Source organism: Lutjanus erythropterus, chromosome 16, assembly GCF_056507025.1.
Source record: "Lutjanus erythropterus isolate fLutEry1 chromosome 16, fLutEry1.hap2, whole genome shotgun sequence".
Taxonomy (NCBI): domain Eukaryota; kingdom Metazoa; phylum Chordata; class Actinopteri; order Lutjaniformes; family Lutjanidae; genus Lutjanus; species Lutjanus erythropterus.
The window spans coordinates 8,676,971-8,690,984 of NC_139332.1; the positions used below are offsets into that span (position 1 = coordinate 8,676,971).

General features: G+C 38.2%; 1 protein-coding gene across 3 annotated transcripts in view; it reads right to left on the reverse strand.

The window, feature by feature from the left end:
• The window catches only part of col9a1c (collagen, type IX, alpha 1c), a 44,150-nt gene extending 42,180 nt beyond the window's left edge, over positions 1–1,970 (reverse strand). For all 3 annotated transcript variants that reach the window (XM_084739839.1, XM_084739840.1, XM_084739838.1), the window contains exon 1: positions 1,778–1,970. In XM_084739839.1, the coding sequence (XP_084595965.1) occupies positions 1,778–1,806 (29 nt within the window). In that variant the 5' untranslated portion in view covers positions 1,807–1,970. The remainder of the gene's footprint in view (positions 1–1,777) is intronic.
• Positions 1,971–14,014: the final 12,044 nt, after the last annotated feature.

A 14,014-nucleotide genomic window follows, 5' to 3' on the forward strand; every position in this document is an offset into this window, starting at 1 on the left:
ATGATCACTATATTAGCAGACTTCCCAGCATGCATCTTTTGAGATCCTCCTTTTTTTTAATATATAATTTTTAAGAAAAAATGCCTGTGAAAACTTGCAACTCAAACTTGAAATAAACTAAAACAGTTTCCCAAACTATAATCTTTTGTTGAGATATTTACTTTTATTCTTTAAAAACTTTAAAAAAGTATTTCAAAAGTAAAGTAAGAGCATATAATACTTAATAATTTAATATTTTCGATTGCAAGCATTTAATTTTCAAAAACCCAAATGAACAATGTTTGCTGTACATAATTATTTGGGTTTTTAAAACCCGATGACTCAGTTTTATCCAAAGAAGAAAACTAAATTATCTCAATAAGTCGACAACAATGGTGTTAGTTTATTAACATTAACATAATAGTATGAGTTTGACTTAAAACTCAAAAATTTAGTGACTTAATAATATGAGTTTTCTCAACTTTTTTTCACAGTGCAGCTAAAGCTTAAGTTTTTCGTGTGAAAAAGTAGACGGAAATCAAATCTGTTTGTAATGTTTGTCAGTGGGGTTGAACTGAATATCTTGGGCTTATTGAACATGTTTTATCAAGTACAACTGAATTAATATAAAGTTAATATGACTAGAAACGCATGTTTGTTTTAAATAATAACAAAATGACCTCAACTTATTTTTGCCAACTTAAAATTTTAAGGCAGCCAGGACACTAACTTTTTAAAATTAAAACAAATAGTTTAAGTGTTTTTTTTTTTTTTTTTTTTTTTTTTTTTTGTTATTTAAGTCTGAACTTAATTATGGCTGAACTTAATGGCTTAATTATTAGCTAAATGACACAAAAAGCTTAAATACTAAAGTTGCTGATGAGGAGCCCTGAGAGAAATCCAATTTAAGATATTTACTTCATCAAACCAGAGCTCATTGATCATGTTGTTGGTTCAACTTATGTTAAGTTTATTAACTGGATAGTTCACCTAAAAATGAAAATTCAGTCATCATCTATTCACCCTCATGCTGATTGAAGGTTGGGTTTATTTTGTTAGTCCACAAAACACTGCTGGAGTTTCAAAGGAAAACAGAGCTGCAGAATCTCACAAACAATGGAGGTGAATGGTGACCAGTAAAAAACAACTAGAAACAAAAAAGATAAAATGCCTCCCTCCTGCTTGTCTGGTGTGATCCAAGTCTCCTAAAGCCCCGACATGCTGTTTGCACACTGTCACATGCACACACAGTTCAGACAGTGTGCATGTGCACATGAACGTTGCTCCAAGCTAAAGATCCACAGTGAAGATTCAGGCTGAAACCATGGTATAAATATTTATTTATTTATTTTTTTTTTTTAATCATTCGTTTTTTTTATGTTTGAAAACTGGTCACCATTCACTTCCATAGTTTGGCAGATTCTGCAACACTGTTTTCCTGTGAAACTCCAGCAGTGTTTTGTGGACTGAAAAACTAAACCCAACCCTCAGTCAGAGTGTGAGCAGATAATGATGATGAATTTTCATACTTGGGTGAATTAATATCAAGTTTGTTTGACAAGAAAAGTTCATTTGTTTTGAATCATTACAAAATTAGCTCGACTTATCTTTTTAAATTTGGTCAACTTAAAATATTAAGGCACCCTGGACCCTAACTTTTGAAGTTAAAACGAATGCTTTCGTTTTTGTTTTGTTTACTTGTTATTTGAGTCTGAAATTGGTCCTAATTATCATGTAAATGACACAAAAAGCTCAAAGACAAAAGAGCCCTGACAGAATTTCAAAATGAGATACTTACCTCGTCAAACCAGAGCTGTGGAAGGCCATGTTTCACTCCCCTCCGCGACGGGAGACAGACAGGCTCAGCAGCGAGGAACGGTGGAGAGATGCAGGAGCAGAAGGAGCCACAGATATGAAAATTCCCCCCTGAAGTCAGTCCTACCTGCGCATGTTGAGGACTGACGGAGAGGAGCGGTGCAGGAGATGCTCAAGCATTTTCTGAGGACACATAAAAGTTTGTTCAATGGGTTCCCATTGGCCAGGAGTTCTTCAGGAGGTGGTGACTACTTTTTATTACCGACACTTAAAAAGATGCAGAAGCCTGTGGGCCTCCATGTGTAAACCTCCACCCAACCACCCTCTGTTTCTTTTCTTTACGGTGCCTCCTAATGACACGTATGCCTGTATGTAATTCTCTTAATAATTATCGTCAGGATAGGGAAGAAGCAGCCAGTGAGTGATGAAATGTGGATTTCATAATCATGTGTACTCATCAGTGTAGCTGAAAAATGCATGTTAGTGTGTAGTGTTGACACGGAGGAAGCCTTGTTATTACCTGAGGGGCCTCAGGCAGACATGCTGTTTATGTATCCTGCATCTTATGTAATTGATTCTATGGCGTTTGATCTGTGAGTTTTGCTGCACTTTAGAAGATCTGAGAGCTTAAAATGAGCTGCGATGGGCCAATTTCTCGTAGGAAAATCACATTAACCCAAATCAGAAAATGCCCAGTGACATTCTTTAAATTTATTTAGCTTTAGAGACATTTTGACATTTCTTACAGCTTAAACTTTCTCATCCCAAAAAGATTTTCCAGCGTGTATGGTAGGCAACATTTTTTGAAGTGACAGGAACTGCTTTGCCAGTGCGTACAGATCTCTCTGAAGCAAATGTCATTTGTGTTTTAAAAGCATGGATGCGCTATAATTTCTGCAGCAGCTGCTTTAAAGGGAAGTCAGTCTGAAAATGCCTGGGGGCCTTATTACAGAAACTTGTTACAGAAAGTCTAAAATTCTATTTTATTTCAGTTTAGGATGGCATTTATGCTTTTTTGTGTTTTCATCTGAACATGTTTCTTCACTGAATTTAGAAAAAAAATCCTATCTTAGGATAGGATTAGCTACAGGACCATCCTAACTGAGGTATTTCCAAAGTTAGGATGGCAAAGACTCTGTCCTTAATTCAAGATAACCGCCACAAATGGCACCACTGCTGTATGTAAGTATGACTGAAAGCCTACTCAAATCATATGATGACGCTTCAAATTTTTGTTCATGTATTCTGTATTTGTACAATGTAGTGTGACATATGCATTTTACGAGCATGTCCGTTAACTTCCTGTCAAACCTACACTAACATTACCTTCACCTACAAACTGTAGGTAGCTGCTTCACTGTTCACAATTAGCTTGGTAGCCTACGTATTTTTAATAGTATTCACATTTTGTATACAATGTTTTGTAGCATTTCAGTAATAATCTCACTGTCTTAGACAACTGTTAGCTAACTAGCTATCTGTGTCATCTTCATTCAAACTTGACAGAAACACAATAAAACTCACCAAAACCGTCTTTGCTCGTCTTTTCACAGTTGCTAATTTGGTTGAAATAAACCTGTAATTTTCCATGCAAAATGTCAAAATATAATATATGGCATAATTATGAAGATTATGCCAGCTAGCCAGCCTTCCACAAATTGGAACTTTTTTGTCTTGTACAATTATGTTCGAAATTGACAAACATCATATGTGAAATTCATGGGACAGGTCAAATGGAATCAAAACAATAATTTGTCTCCACCACAGACTGCCATTTATATTTAAATAAGGTCCCAGGGGGCAAACCAGAAGGGGCGTGATTCTGGCCCTCTTGGTTTCCTTTCCCCCACAAAAAAACCCCAAAAGATGGTGTTTCCTCTCCTCTTCTCTCGTCCATTATAGCAAGCTAACAAGCCAGTGACAAGTGAAGTGAGACAGCTTGTCAAGAATGGAAGCAGTTACAGAATACAGAATAGAGTTTACAGTTCTAGTTTATGATATATTAAGTTAAGATAGGTCTGGGATAGGACAGAACACAGCCATGAGGAAGCTTCTGTAACCAGAAGATATTATTTCCTCTTTCTTTGAATGTTAAGTAATATGTTGATACTATGTTAGGCCCCTAACATGTTTTAGTACACACACATTGATATTTGCACTGTTTATTACAGTGCTCTTGTACTGCCTTGAGGTGTGTATACCTTCTACTGTCCTACCTGTTGTCTGTCCTACTCAGGTCTCCCCTGGGATTAATAAAGTATTTTGTATTGTATCGTATCATATAATATCGTATCATACTGCACCACACTGTACCATACCATCTCGTATCGTATCATATCGTATCGTATCGTATCGTATCGTATCGTATCGTCTCGTATCGTATTGAATAACCTCTCAGGGAGTGTTTCTGTAATGAGCCTCCAGGAGCATATGGACATGTTCTTATGTATGTGCATGTCCCATCATAGAACTCAAATTATTCTCCTATATTTTTAGCCCTTGCACTGTGTTTCCTGTGTGTATATATTGGGTTATTGGTTTATTGAGCCTGGCAGTTACTGTCCCTGCTATATAATATGATATTATGGATCAATAACCTCACAGTCTCCTGATACTCTGCAATTTACTACAACCAACAATATAAAGGATAAAGTATTTACTTACTGTATCATATTGCAGGAATTGATTGTTTTTGTTTTTGAGAGAGCTGCGAGGGAAACATGATCCAGTGACTGGGCCTCCTCAGAGATCTGGCAGAGATCATGTGTCCAGCCTGGATAATTGAGAGCTCATGGTCTCAATGAGAGAGCAGACACAGATAGTGCGGGCAGAGGGAAAGAGAAAACAGTTTGTGATTATTCATCCACGCGGCAGACCCCATGACTAACACACTTGTGACCTGGAGTTGCAGACGGCCAAGGCCCTCCAGTTAGAATACAGCTTGATTTTGTATTATAAGCTGTTAAATATGTACGAGCAGGAGGGCTTTCATCACAAAACTGCAAAAACAAGTTGTGGTCCACCAAATTTAGCCTATGTGGAAGTGACACCGTTACACCCTGGTAGGTTTTGAACGCAGTAAATGCTTTGCAGTGTGGTGGGTGTAGAGTTATGTAGCTGCAGCTTTTAAAGATCAGCTCAGTTGACCTGACCAAACAGCTGGCTGACAGCCTTGTTAGTCGGCTAGACATTAATATGGTTTCCCATAATACGGGAAAGCATGCAATTAGTTTAGGTGTTTTTAAGGGGACATTCTGAGTTGTGGATTTGGGTTTTCTGCTCCCTACTGGAGAAAATACTGATTTGACCTGCAGCCTATGGTTGTATTTTGAGCAAGCAATCAGCAGACACCACAAATGTGTCAACACACTTTCAAACATAACTCTTTTAAAAGGAAAAATCTGTATCCGAGATCAAGGAGGGAGATTGCTTCACTTGACATGAATGCTACCGCTGTGGCGTCCCCATTTGAAATTACCACTCTGGACCAGAATAACTGTTTTGAATGTCCATTTCACAATAATTAGAGTTTAATTTAATGCTGAATACGAAAGTGTCTGATTATGTATCACAAGAAATCATTTATAATCTTGTAGAAGGCGTAGATGTTTCTAACTGTTAAATTAAGCGAAATGTTAATGGACTCTGGCAGAGTGAGACAAGGGGCCACGTAGCTCATCATCCAGTGTGTATTATTTCAGAGCAGTTTGCTTTTGTTCACAGGATAACAGGCTTTACATTGACAGACAATTGACAGGTATAAACAGCTGATCAACTTACAGTGGAGGACTCACCACTACTTCTGACTGTCAATTTACAAAGTTGCGGGCATCCTGCGCACTTTGTCACATATACTGATTTCCCTGATATACCAACTTTTCTACCTCAGTTAACTGTAAAAACTCTTTTTTCTCTCTGGCCTGCCACACTGAGGGATGATGCTTTTCATCCCTCCAGAGGAGTTTCACAGGCTTAGAGAGCCTTGGCTTCTTCCAAAAGATTTTCCCTCATGTTGTGGTTTAGTGATGGCTGTAGAGAGTGCTGTCTAACACTTTGCCCTAAAATGTTACATAGGTGTTGAATTGGGTTGACACCTGGTGACTGTGAAGACAAGGAGCAATACAGAGGGGCAATAGAAAACATCCTGACTGGAAAAATCACAAACTGGTATGGGACGTGAAAAGCCCAGGACACGAAGACTCTGCAATCATTGGTACCCATCTGCAGAGCATCGGGATGGGCATCATGACATGACATGCTGTTTGCACACTGTCACAACACACACACACACACACACACACACACACACACACACACACACACACACAGTTCAGGCAGTGTGCATGTGCATGTGAACATGGCTCAAAGCTAAGAATCCACAGTAAAAAATCAGGCTAAAAACATGGTGTTAATGACATTTTATTTTAGTCAACTTGGCATGCTGGGGCTTTAGGAGACTTGGATTACACCAGATGAGCAGTATGGAGGCATTTTATGTTTTTATTTTGTTGTTTTGTATGCTTAAAAATTGGTCACCATTCACTTCCATTGTTTGGGATGTTCTGCAACACTGTTTTCCTGTGAAACTCCAGCAGTGTTTTGTGAACTAAAAAACTAAACCTGGCCTTCAGTCAGCATGAGGGTGAGCAGATAATGACTGAATCTTCATTTTTGGGTGAACTCTCCCTTTAATGCTGTGGAAAAAGTCACAGTTTGCATTAGTTTAGGCAACAAAGCTACCTGAGTAGGTTTAGGATAAGACCATGATCAGGGTTACAATAAGTACGTCATGTTGCGTTACGTTGTACTGCGCTCTGTTGCGTTGTGTTGCATTGCATCCAAGGTGGCAAAAGTACACACATTCTATAAATAGAAGTAGAAGTATAGACACAGTGTATAAAAAGATCCCCTCTGATTGTATGGTTCATCTTGTTATGTATTTTTCATTTTGATACATCATTTTGTTACATGTTTTATCTTGTTTTGTCTTTTTTGTCTTACTATGACTTATATGTCCTTTTTCATCTTGTTACATTTGTCGTGCTTGATATGCATATGTTATCATTAGCATACATTATTTGTATGACTTGCTAAGGTGCAGTGTCCACATGTCAGTATTTGATGAGTTGGGAATGAGACTGGGGTATATTTTATTTTAATATCATTATTTTATTTTTCACACTGACAATATGAACTTAGTTGAGGATAAGGTGGGCGTGTCTCTGATCATCCCTGCTTTACATAACATCACCAGAGAGCACTTTTTTGCCAGATAAAAAGCAAAATCCAACTGCTGGGGTACAGCAACAGAAAGAAACTGTTATCCTCTGTGGTTATACTTTTACAGACCAGAAATTATCATCTAAGTCTGATATTGAACTGTGTGAAAATTGGTGTCCTTGCTGTGTAACCTCTCTGAAATTTCTGCCAGTTTTTTTTTTCAGACTATATGGTCATCTGGGCTGGAAAAGAAAAAAAAAAAATCAATAGTGCTTCTCTCTTAATCAAGAGTGCTCGCATCTTATGGCAGAACGCCATGAGAGAAAAGCAGCAATTGACTTTGGGTTTGTGAAGGGGAAGGTGAAACTGGGAACAGAGGAGGGAAACAGTCATCCTGTACAGCTTCACTTTGGTGCATCAGAGAAACACAAGGAGAACAATAGAGAAAACTCATTTCCTATTGTTGACAACCCTTAAATACACAGTACGCCAACAGCTTATTGGTCATGGACATTTTTTATTCACTTGTAGTTACATAATCCTCCCCTCCCCCTTATCTGACAAGTGATTAGTCTGTGAGGACTTGTTTAACCAGGACAGATGGCATTTTAATTGCAGTACCTGACTGCCAGGAACAAATGAGATAGCCCTGGTTACTGGGTGTCTGTCTATTGTTACTTTGCTGAACGCAGTCTGCATTAGATATCTGATCACTTTCACTCCTTAGATTCCCAAAATTGGGAAGTGAAACAAAAATAGAACATTTTATTCTTTAGATTTGAGTCTATTGTTTCTTTCAAGCTCCTGGCTTACACACTACACCACACTAAGGGTTCCAAAAGGACTTTTCCTGAAATAATGAGGTTCTACCAAGAACCATTTGCATCTGAAAAACCCTTTTTTGAAGAAAGAGTTCATCAAGGCTTCTATGTAAGACTAAGGGTTCCATTAATTTACACTTTTCATCCAAAGAACCCTTTGTGAGAGTTGATTGTTGAAATCCTTGAAGAATTCTTTCATCAGGGATGTTTTTTTTTTTACCATAATATACTGTAAAGGGGTTCTCAGTAGAACCCCTGGATGTTTTTTAGATAAAACCCTTAGCATGTAAAGGTGTTCTTGGTAGAACCCCTTGGGTGGGCTCTAGATGAAACCATTGGAATATACAAAGGCTCTTGGGAGAACCACCTTGGTGTGGACTAAATGAAACCCTTGGAATATTAAAAGGTTCTTGGCAGAACTCCCTGGGTGGTTACTAGTTAAAACCCTTGGGATATAAAAGGTTTTCTTAGCATAACCCCCTAAGTGGGTACTAGATAAAACCCTTGGAATATAAAGGGGTTGGGCTCTTGAAGAAGCCACTGGAATATAAAAAGGTTCCTGGCAGAACTCGCTGGGTGGTTACTAGTTAAAACCCTTGGAATATAAAAGGTTTTTTAGCACAACCTCATTGGTGGGTACTAGATAGAACCCTTGGAATGTAAAAGAGTTGGGCTATAGAAGAAATCATTGGAATATACAAAGGTTCATGGCAGAATTTCCTTGGTGGGTACTAGATAAAACCCTTGGCATGTAAAGGGGTTCTTGGTAGAACCCCCTTGGTGGGCCCTAGATGAAACCATTGGAATACAAAAAAGTTCTCCAGAGAACGCCCTTGGTGTGGACTAAATAGAGCCCTTGGAATACAAAAAGGTTCTTGGCAGAGCTCCCTGTGTCGGTCCTAGATAAAACCCTTGGAATATTAAAGAGTTTTTGGAAGAACCCTCTGGTAGAACCCCGCTGGTGGATTCTTCTTAGCACCCTTAAATGGTGGAAAGGCTCTGGATAGAACCATAAGGGGCTCTCCTTTAGGACCTCCCATAAGAGGTTCTGGGTGGACCCTTTCACACAAGGTTTTAGGTATAACCCTTTATGTTGGGTTCTAGGTAAAAAGTTCTGAAAGTGTTCCTAGTAGAACCGTTATATTCAAAGAATATATTTGTGTTTGTGTATAAATGTGGTTAATTTTCCAACTGCTATCTTCTTGCTTTGTAATTCACTTATTCTGGAGCTCTTTCATACATATTTCCCTTTAAATGTCTGTGGGAAAATCAATTTTTGACTTCATCCTTGATGTCTGGAAAGAAATATTTACCACAGGCAACACAACACTAGATTTCTCTGCACTTTGCACATGGCCAGATTAAACTGCCAGAAGGCCCCTGGGCAAAAAGGAGCTGTTAGCCCCTATTAACTCCCTGTTCCTCCCACTGTGTAATGTGTACAAATTTTCTTCCATGCTGGAATACTACATGGACCCATGATTTGCAGTGTGGTAATTTGATTAAACACATTAATTTAGAAATATGCAGCAAATAAACACAAAGCTGTTATGAAATGTCTTTAAACCAGACTGGACACAAAGGCTATTTTCAAGACAGGGCGTCAAGATAAAACAGGATCCACATTAAGGCTACATTAATATTTTAGGTTATATTAATAATGGAAAAAGTGACTATGTGGAATGTGGAAGGTGTCACTCACAGTGACAAACCCACAGACAATTATGAGCTGACTCTGCAGTTCTGCTCAAGTGTTGCAGAGAGTTTTAGTATCTTTCAGCACATTGTTTTGGTTTTATTACACATAACTTTACTGTTTTGGTTCAGTCTCATGGCTCTCATCAACCTTGTTTCTAGCAGCAGGCTGTTTTCAGCAAAAAAAAAAAAAAAAAAAAGCTCCCTTTTGTGTGCAGATGATACATCAATCCATCCCATTAAAAAAGTGTCAGGTGATGTATCATAAAGACAGAGAAAATCTGCATGTGCAGAAGCTGGGATATGGTCCCATGTGAAAACAAGTGAACATTACTTAAAATTTAAAATAACAGTGTTTCGTGCATCTTACGACACACTAACATCATGACTTACATGACGTACCATACTTATTTAACCCAAACTATGATCATTTCCTAAATGTTACCAAGTAGTTTTAAAAAGACTGGGTTGGATAGACACCACTGTACATGACCTGCCCAGCATCAAAAGACAGACAAACTTAGCTGGTGAATATAGTTAGCTCTTTAGCTGCTAATGAGCTCAATATTTCCCTCATGAGTTGGTGGAGACCGAGCTAAAACAAGCTAAATGGAGAGTAAATATTGAACTTACATTTGACAGGGGGCCACAAACATGACTCCAAATAAATTCTCACTTGAGCTGGTCTGTTTCTGCTTGATGCATGAATGCAAAAGTTTGGGCAAAAAATATGTTATGAAATGTCTGTTGTGTTCCCTGTTGTTTTTGGCCCCAGTAGGCCAAAAAAAGATTAATTAATGCAAGTTTAAGTTAGTAATCATGTCAGTTGACTTGCTGGTTGAATGGTGCATATTGCCAAACATTTTATAATTCACATTTTGCACAAACCAGTTGACAAACAGAAGTTGGGAGATTTGTGTTCTGTGAGGTAAAAGGTTTTGTGAGTGGAGTCTATGGAAGTAGCTGTCTGATGGCAGGGTAAAGTGGTAAAAATGTACTTAATATAGTGTAGTTATGCCTATGGTGGCATGGTCCCCTAGTATTAAAAAAGCCCTACAAGCTGAGACACGAACGATGCACAGTTATTTTCCTTATTAAACAGAAAGACAAAACCGCACATCTTCTGAATCCAAGTTTCTCTCTTAAGACAAGCTTGACTGCCTCGTTATATCATTGTAAAACACTTCATTCAAACTTCAAAGTAAAACTCACTAAAACCAGCTTCATTAGTCTGTCTGCTGTTTCAACAATCACTGACTCTTGTTTGGTCGAAATAAACCCTCGATTCATCACATTAGATGTGAAAATATTCTGCCTCTACAGGATGTTTGCCTCTCATTCCTCCTCTACCTCAGTGCACTTGTCGCTGTCTGAGTGGGTGTGTACTGTGATGGATTAATGACTGAAATAGTTAGCTATAAGCAAATGAGCAGAGAAGTGTAACAGTTAGCCAAAAATAAGAGTTAAATTGTTTAAATAGTCGGCTAAAAGTAATGGCCACATGGCTAAAATATATTTAGCTAAAAGAGATGTGTAACAATTAGCTAAAAATGAATAAATAGTTAACAAAAAGTGATGGATAAATATTTAAATCGTTATCTAAAAGTAAAGGATACATGGTTAAATAGTTTGTTAAAAGCCATCAATGACAGAAGTGTAACAGAATGGATAAATGGATAAAATACTTAGCTAAAGCAGAAATGTAATAGTTAGCTAAAAAAATTGATATACAGATTAAATACTTAGCTAAAACTAATGAATAAATGGCTGAAATAGTAATCTAAAAGCAAACAAACTCAGAGGTGCAACAGTTTGCTAAAGTGATGGATAAATGGCCAAACAGTTAAATAGTTAGGTAAAAGAAAATGAGAAATGTAAGAGTTAGCTACAAAAACAGTCAGGGGCTTCTCTCTTATGTCAGAAAATGAATGTGTATAAAGCAGTCTGAGTTGTGGAGGACAGTGTAAAAAATGTCACAGTTGCCCCCGGTCTCCCCTACTTTAGTAAGTAACTGCACAAAAATGGCAGAGTCAGAAAAGTTGATTTATATTTCTGCTAATCTGACATGGCCAAGTCACCTGCCTCCTGTCATTGCATTAATGTTGTGTTTGCATAACACCCGTCCCTTGTTTCTTGGCATGGTAATTTCCGACGGCACGGTTCACTTCAGCTTTTAGCGGGCAGGCTCTGACGTCAGCTCGCCCGCTGGACGCACACACTCGCGCGCACACACTGATAGTGCAGCAGCAGGACACACACACACACACACACACAAATACACGCACACACACACACACACACAGCTTGGGTGCTGCTTCTGGCTATTAATATTCCCCTTATGAAACTGCCCACTGTCTATATGTGTTCATTGTGTGCAAAGCGCGGGGCGAACCGGCAGGATAAACACAAAGCAGCAGGCAGATTCCGCGACAGACGCTGCCGCACTTTCCCAAATTGAAATCCCCGTCAGGAGAGAGAGAGACATAGGGAGGGAATAGGGAGAGAGAGAGAGGAGAGGAGAGAGGGGGGGACTGCAGAACATACAGGGTCTGGATGAATAACCATGGCAACAGCAGCAGCAGCAGGAGAAGCGCTGCTATAAACATTGCGATCTACTCAGTGCAGGCTGGAGCCGAACCCTCTGCGGACATTACTCTTCATCACTGCTAAGGTGAGGCTGTTTTATTCTACATGTGACACGCTGCTTCTGATTTCACTGGGATGGCTGTTGTCTGCGTGTGTGTGAGTTTGTGTGTGTGTGTGTGTGTGTGTGTGTGAGGAACATGAGAGGATTGCTCGTTGTTATACATCACACAGCAGAGAAAGCTGCTACTGTGGACTGCAGGCTGCTCGTTAGAACCTGAACGAGGATGGATTTGATAGGAAACGTGGAGATTTTAGCTTCATTTGTACATCATATGTTCTACTTTCACATGGCAGCTGTGGGTCTTTGACTGACCTATTGTATGTGTAGTCATTGGACATGTGTCCTTTAGTAAGTACAGTTAAGGACACTCCACATTTCTAAGTTAAAAAAGCAAAAAAAGGACATTTAAGTCAAATTAGCCTTTCAAAATAAAGGTTTTAATAAAAAATACAAGCAGGCACTCTCATAATACTTATCTAAATAAAATAATTCAATTTAGATTGACAAACTAAGCTGGCAACTGTGCAGTTCTGTATCTGTTTGTCAAAGCTGCTCCACAGTACAGCGTGTGCTGTTTATTATCAGTTTTTCACAGATGCTGCTGGAGTCTCAAACAGTCCTACACACGCTGTCTAAAATGAACAAAGCAAAGCTGCCACTTCAAAATGAAACAATGCAGCAGAGTTTGTCACAGCGGGCTGCACAAAAGATAAGAACAGAAGTAAACAATGATGCAAGGTTAAATAGATTACAGCTCATGCTGTAATGCAGCACGAGTTCAGGCCCTCATGTGACTGGTGTAAACATTTCACATGAAGAAAACCACAAGACCTTGTTAACAGGACTAAAGTGTGTCCCTTCTAAGTAAAATCTCAATCCAGTGCCCTATTTTTATACTTTTGCCCAAGTCTTTGAAGAGCATATGCATATTTGTATGTGTGGCTCTCACACACATGCAAATGATCCTCATAGAAGCAAATTAATCAATTAGAGTTGTCATGGATAAGTGGTTTAATAGTTGTGGTGGTTGGGTAAAAATAATGGATAAATGGCTGAGTGATGTCTTAAGCAGTTAGCTAAAAGAAAAGTGTATCAGAGATAGTTGAAATGGTTATTTAAAGCAAATGGATAAATGGCTAGAATAGTTAAAAGAGAGGCATAACAGTTAGTTAAAGTAATGAAAAAAGGTTGAAATTGTTAGCTAAAAGCAAATGAGCAGAGGAACGTAACAGTGAGCTAAAAGTGATGGATAAATTGTTTGAATAATTCAGTGAAAGAGAAGTGTAACGTTGGGCAAAACTAATGGATAAGTGGTTGAAATAGTTAGCTAAGGCTGATGAACAAATGGCTAAAATGCTTAGCTGAAAGAGAAGTGGGCCAGTTAGCCAAAAGTAATGGACAGTTGGTTGAAATAGATTCAAGTGATAGAAAAAAAGAAATGGCAAAAACTATTCAGCTAAAAGAGAAGTGTACAGTTAGCTAAAAGTAATAAATATATGTTTTGAATACTAAAAAATGATGGATAAATGGCTGAAATATGTAGCTAAAAGCAAACGAGCAGAGGAATGTAACAGTAAGCTAAAAGTAATGGATAAATAGCTGAAATAACTAGCTTAAATTGATGGATACATATGCTAAAATAGTTAGCTTGAAGAGAAGTTTAAAAGAAAATGGTTTAAATAGTGAAAATTAATGGATGAAAATGTTATTTGAATGCAAACAAGCAGAGAAGTGTAACAGTTAGCTAAAGGTAATGGCTGAATGGTTTAGCTAAAAGTGAAGGATAAATGGCTAAATAAATAAAAACAAGTGAGCAGTCTAACAGTTAGCTAAAAGT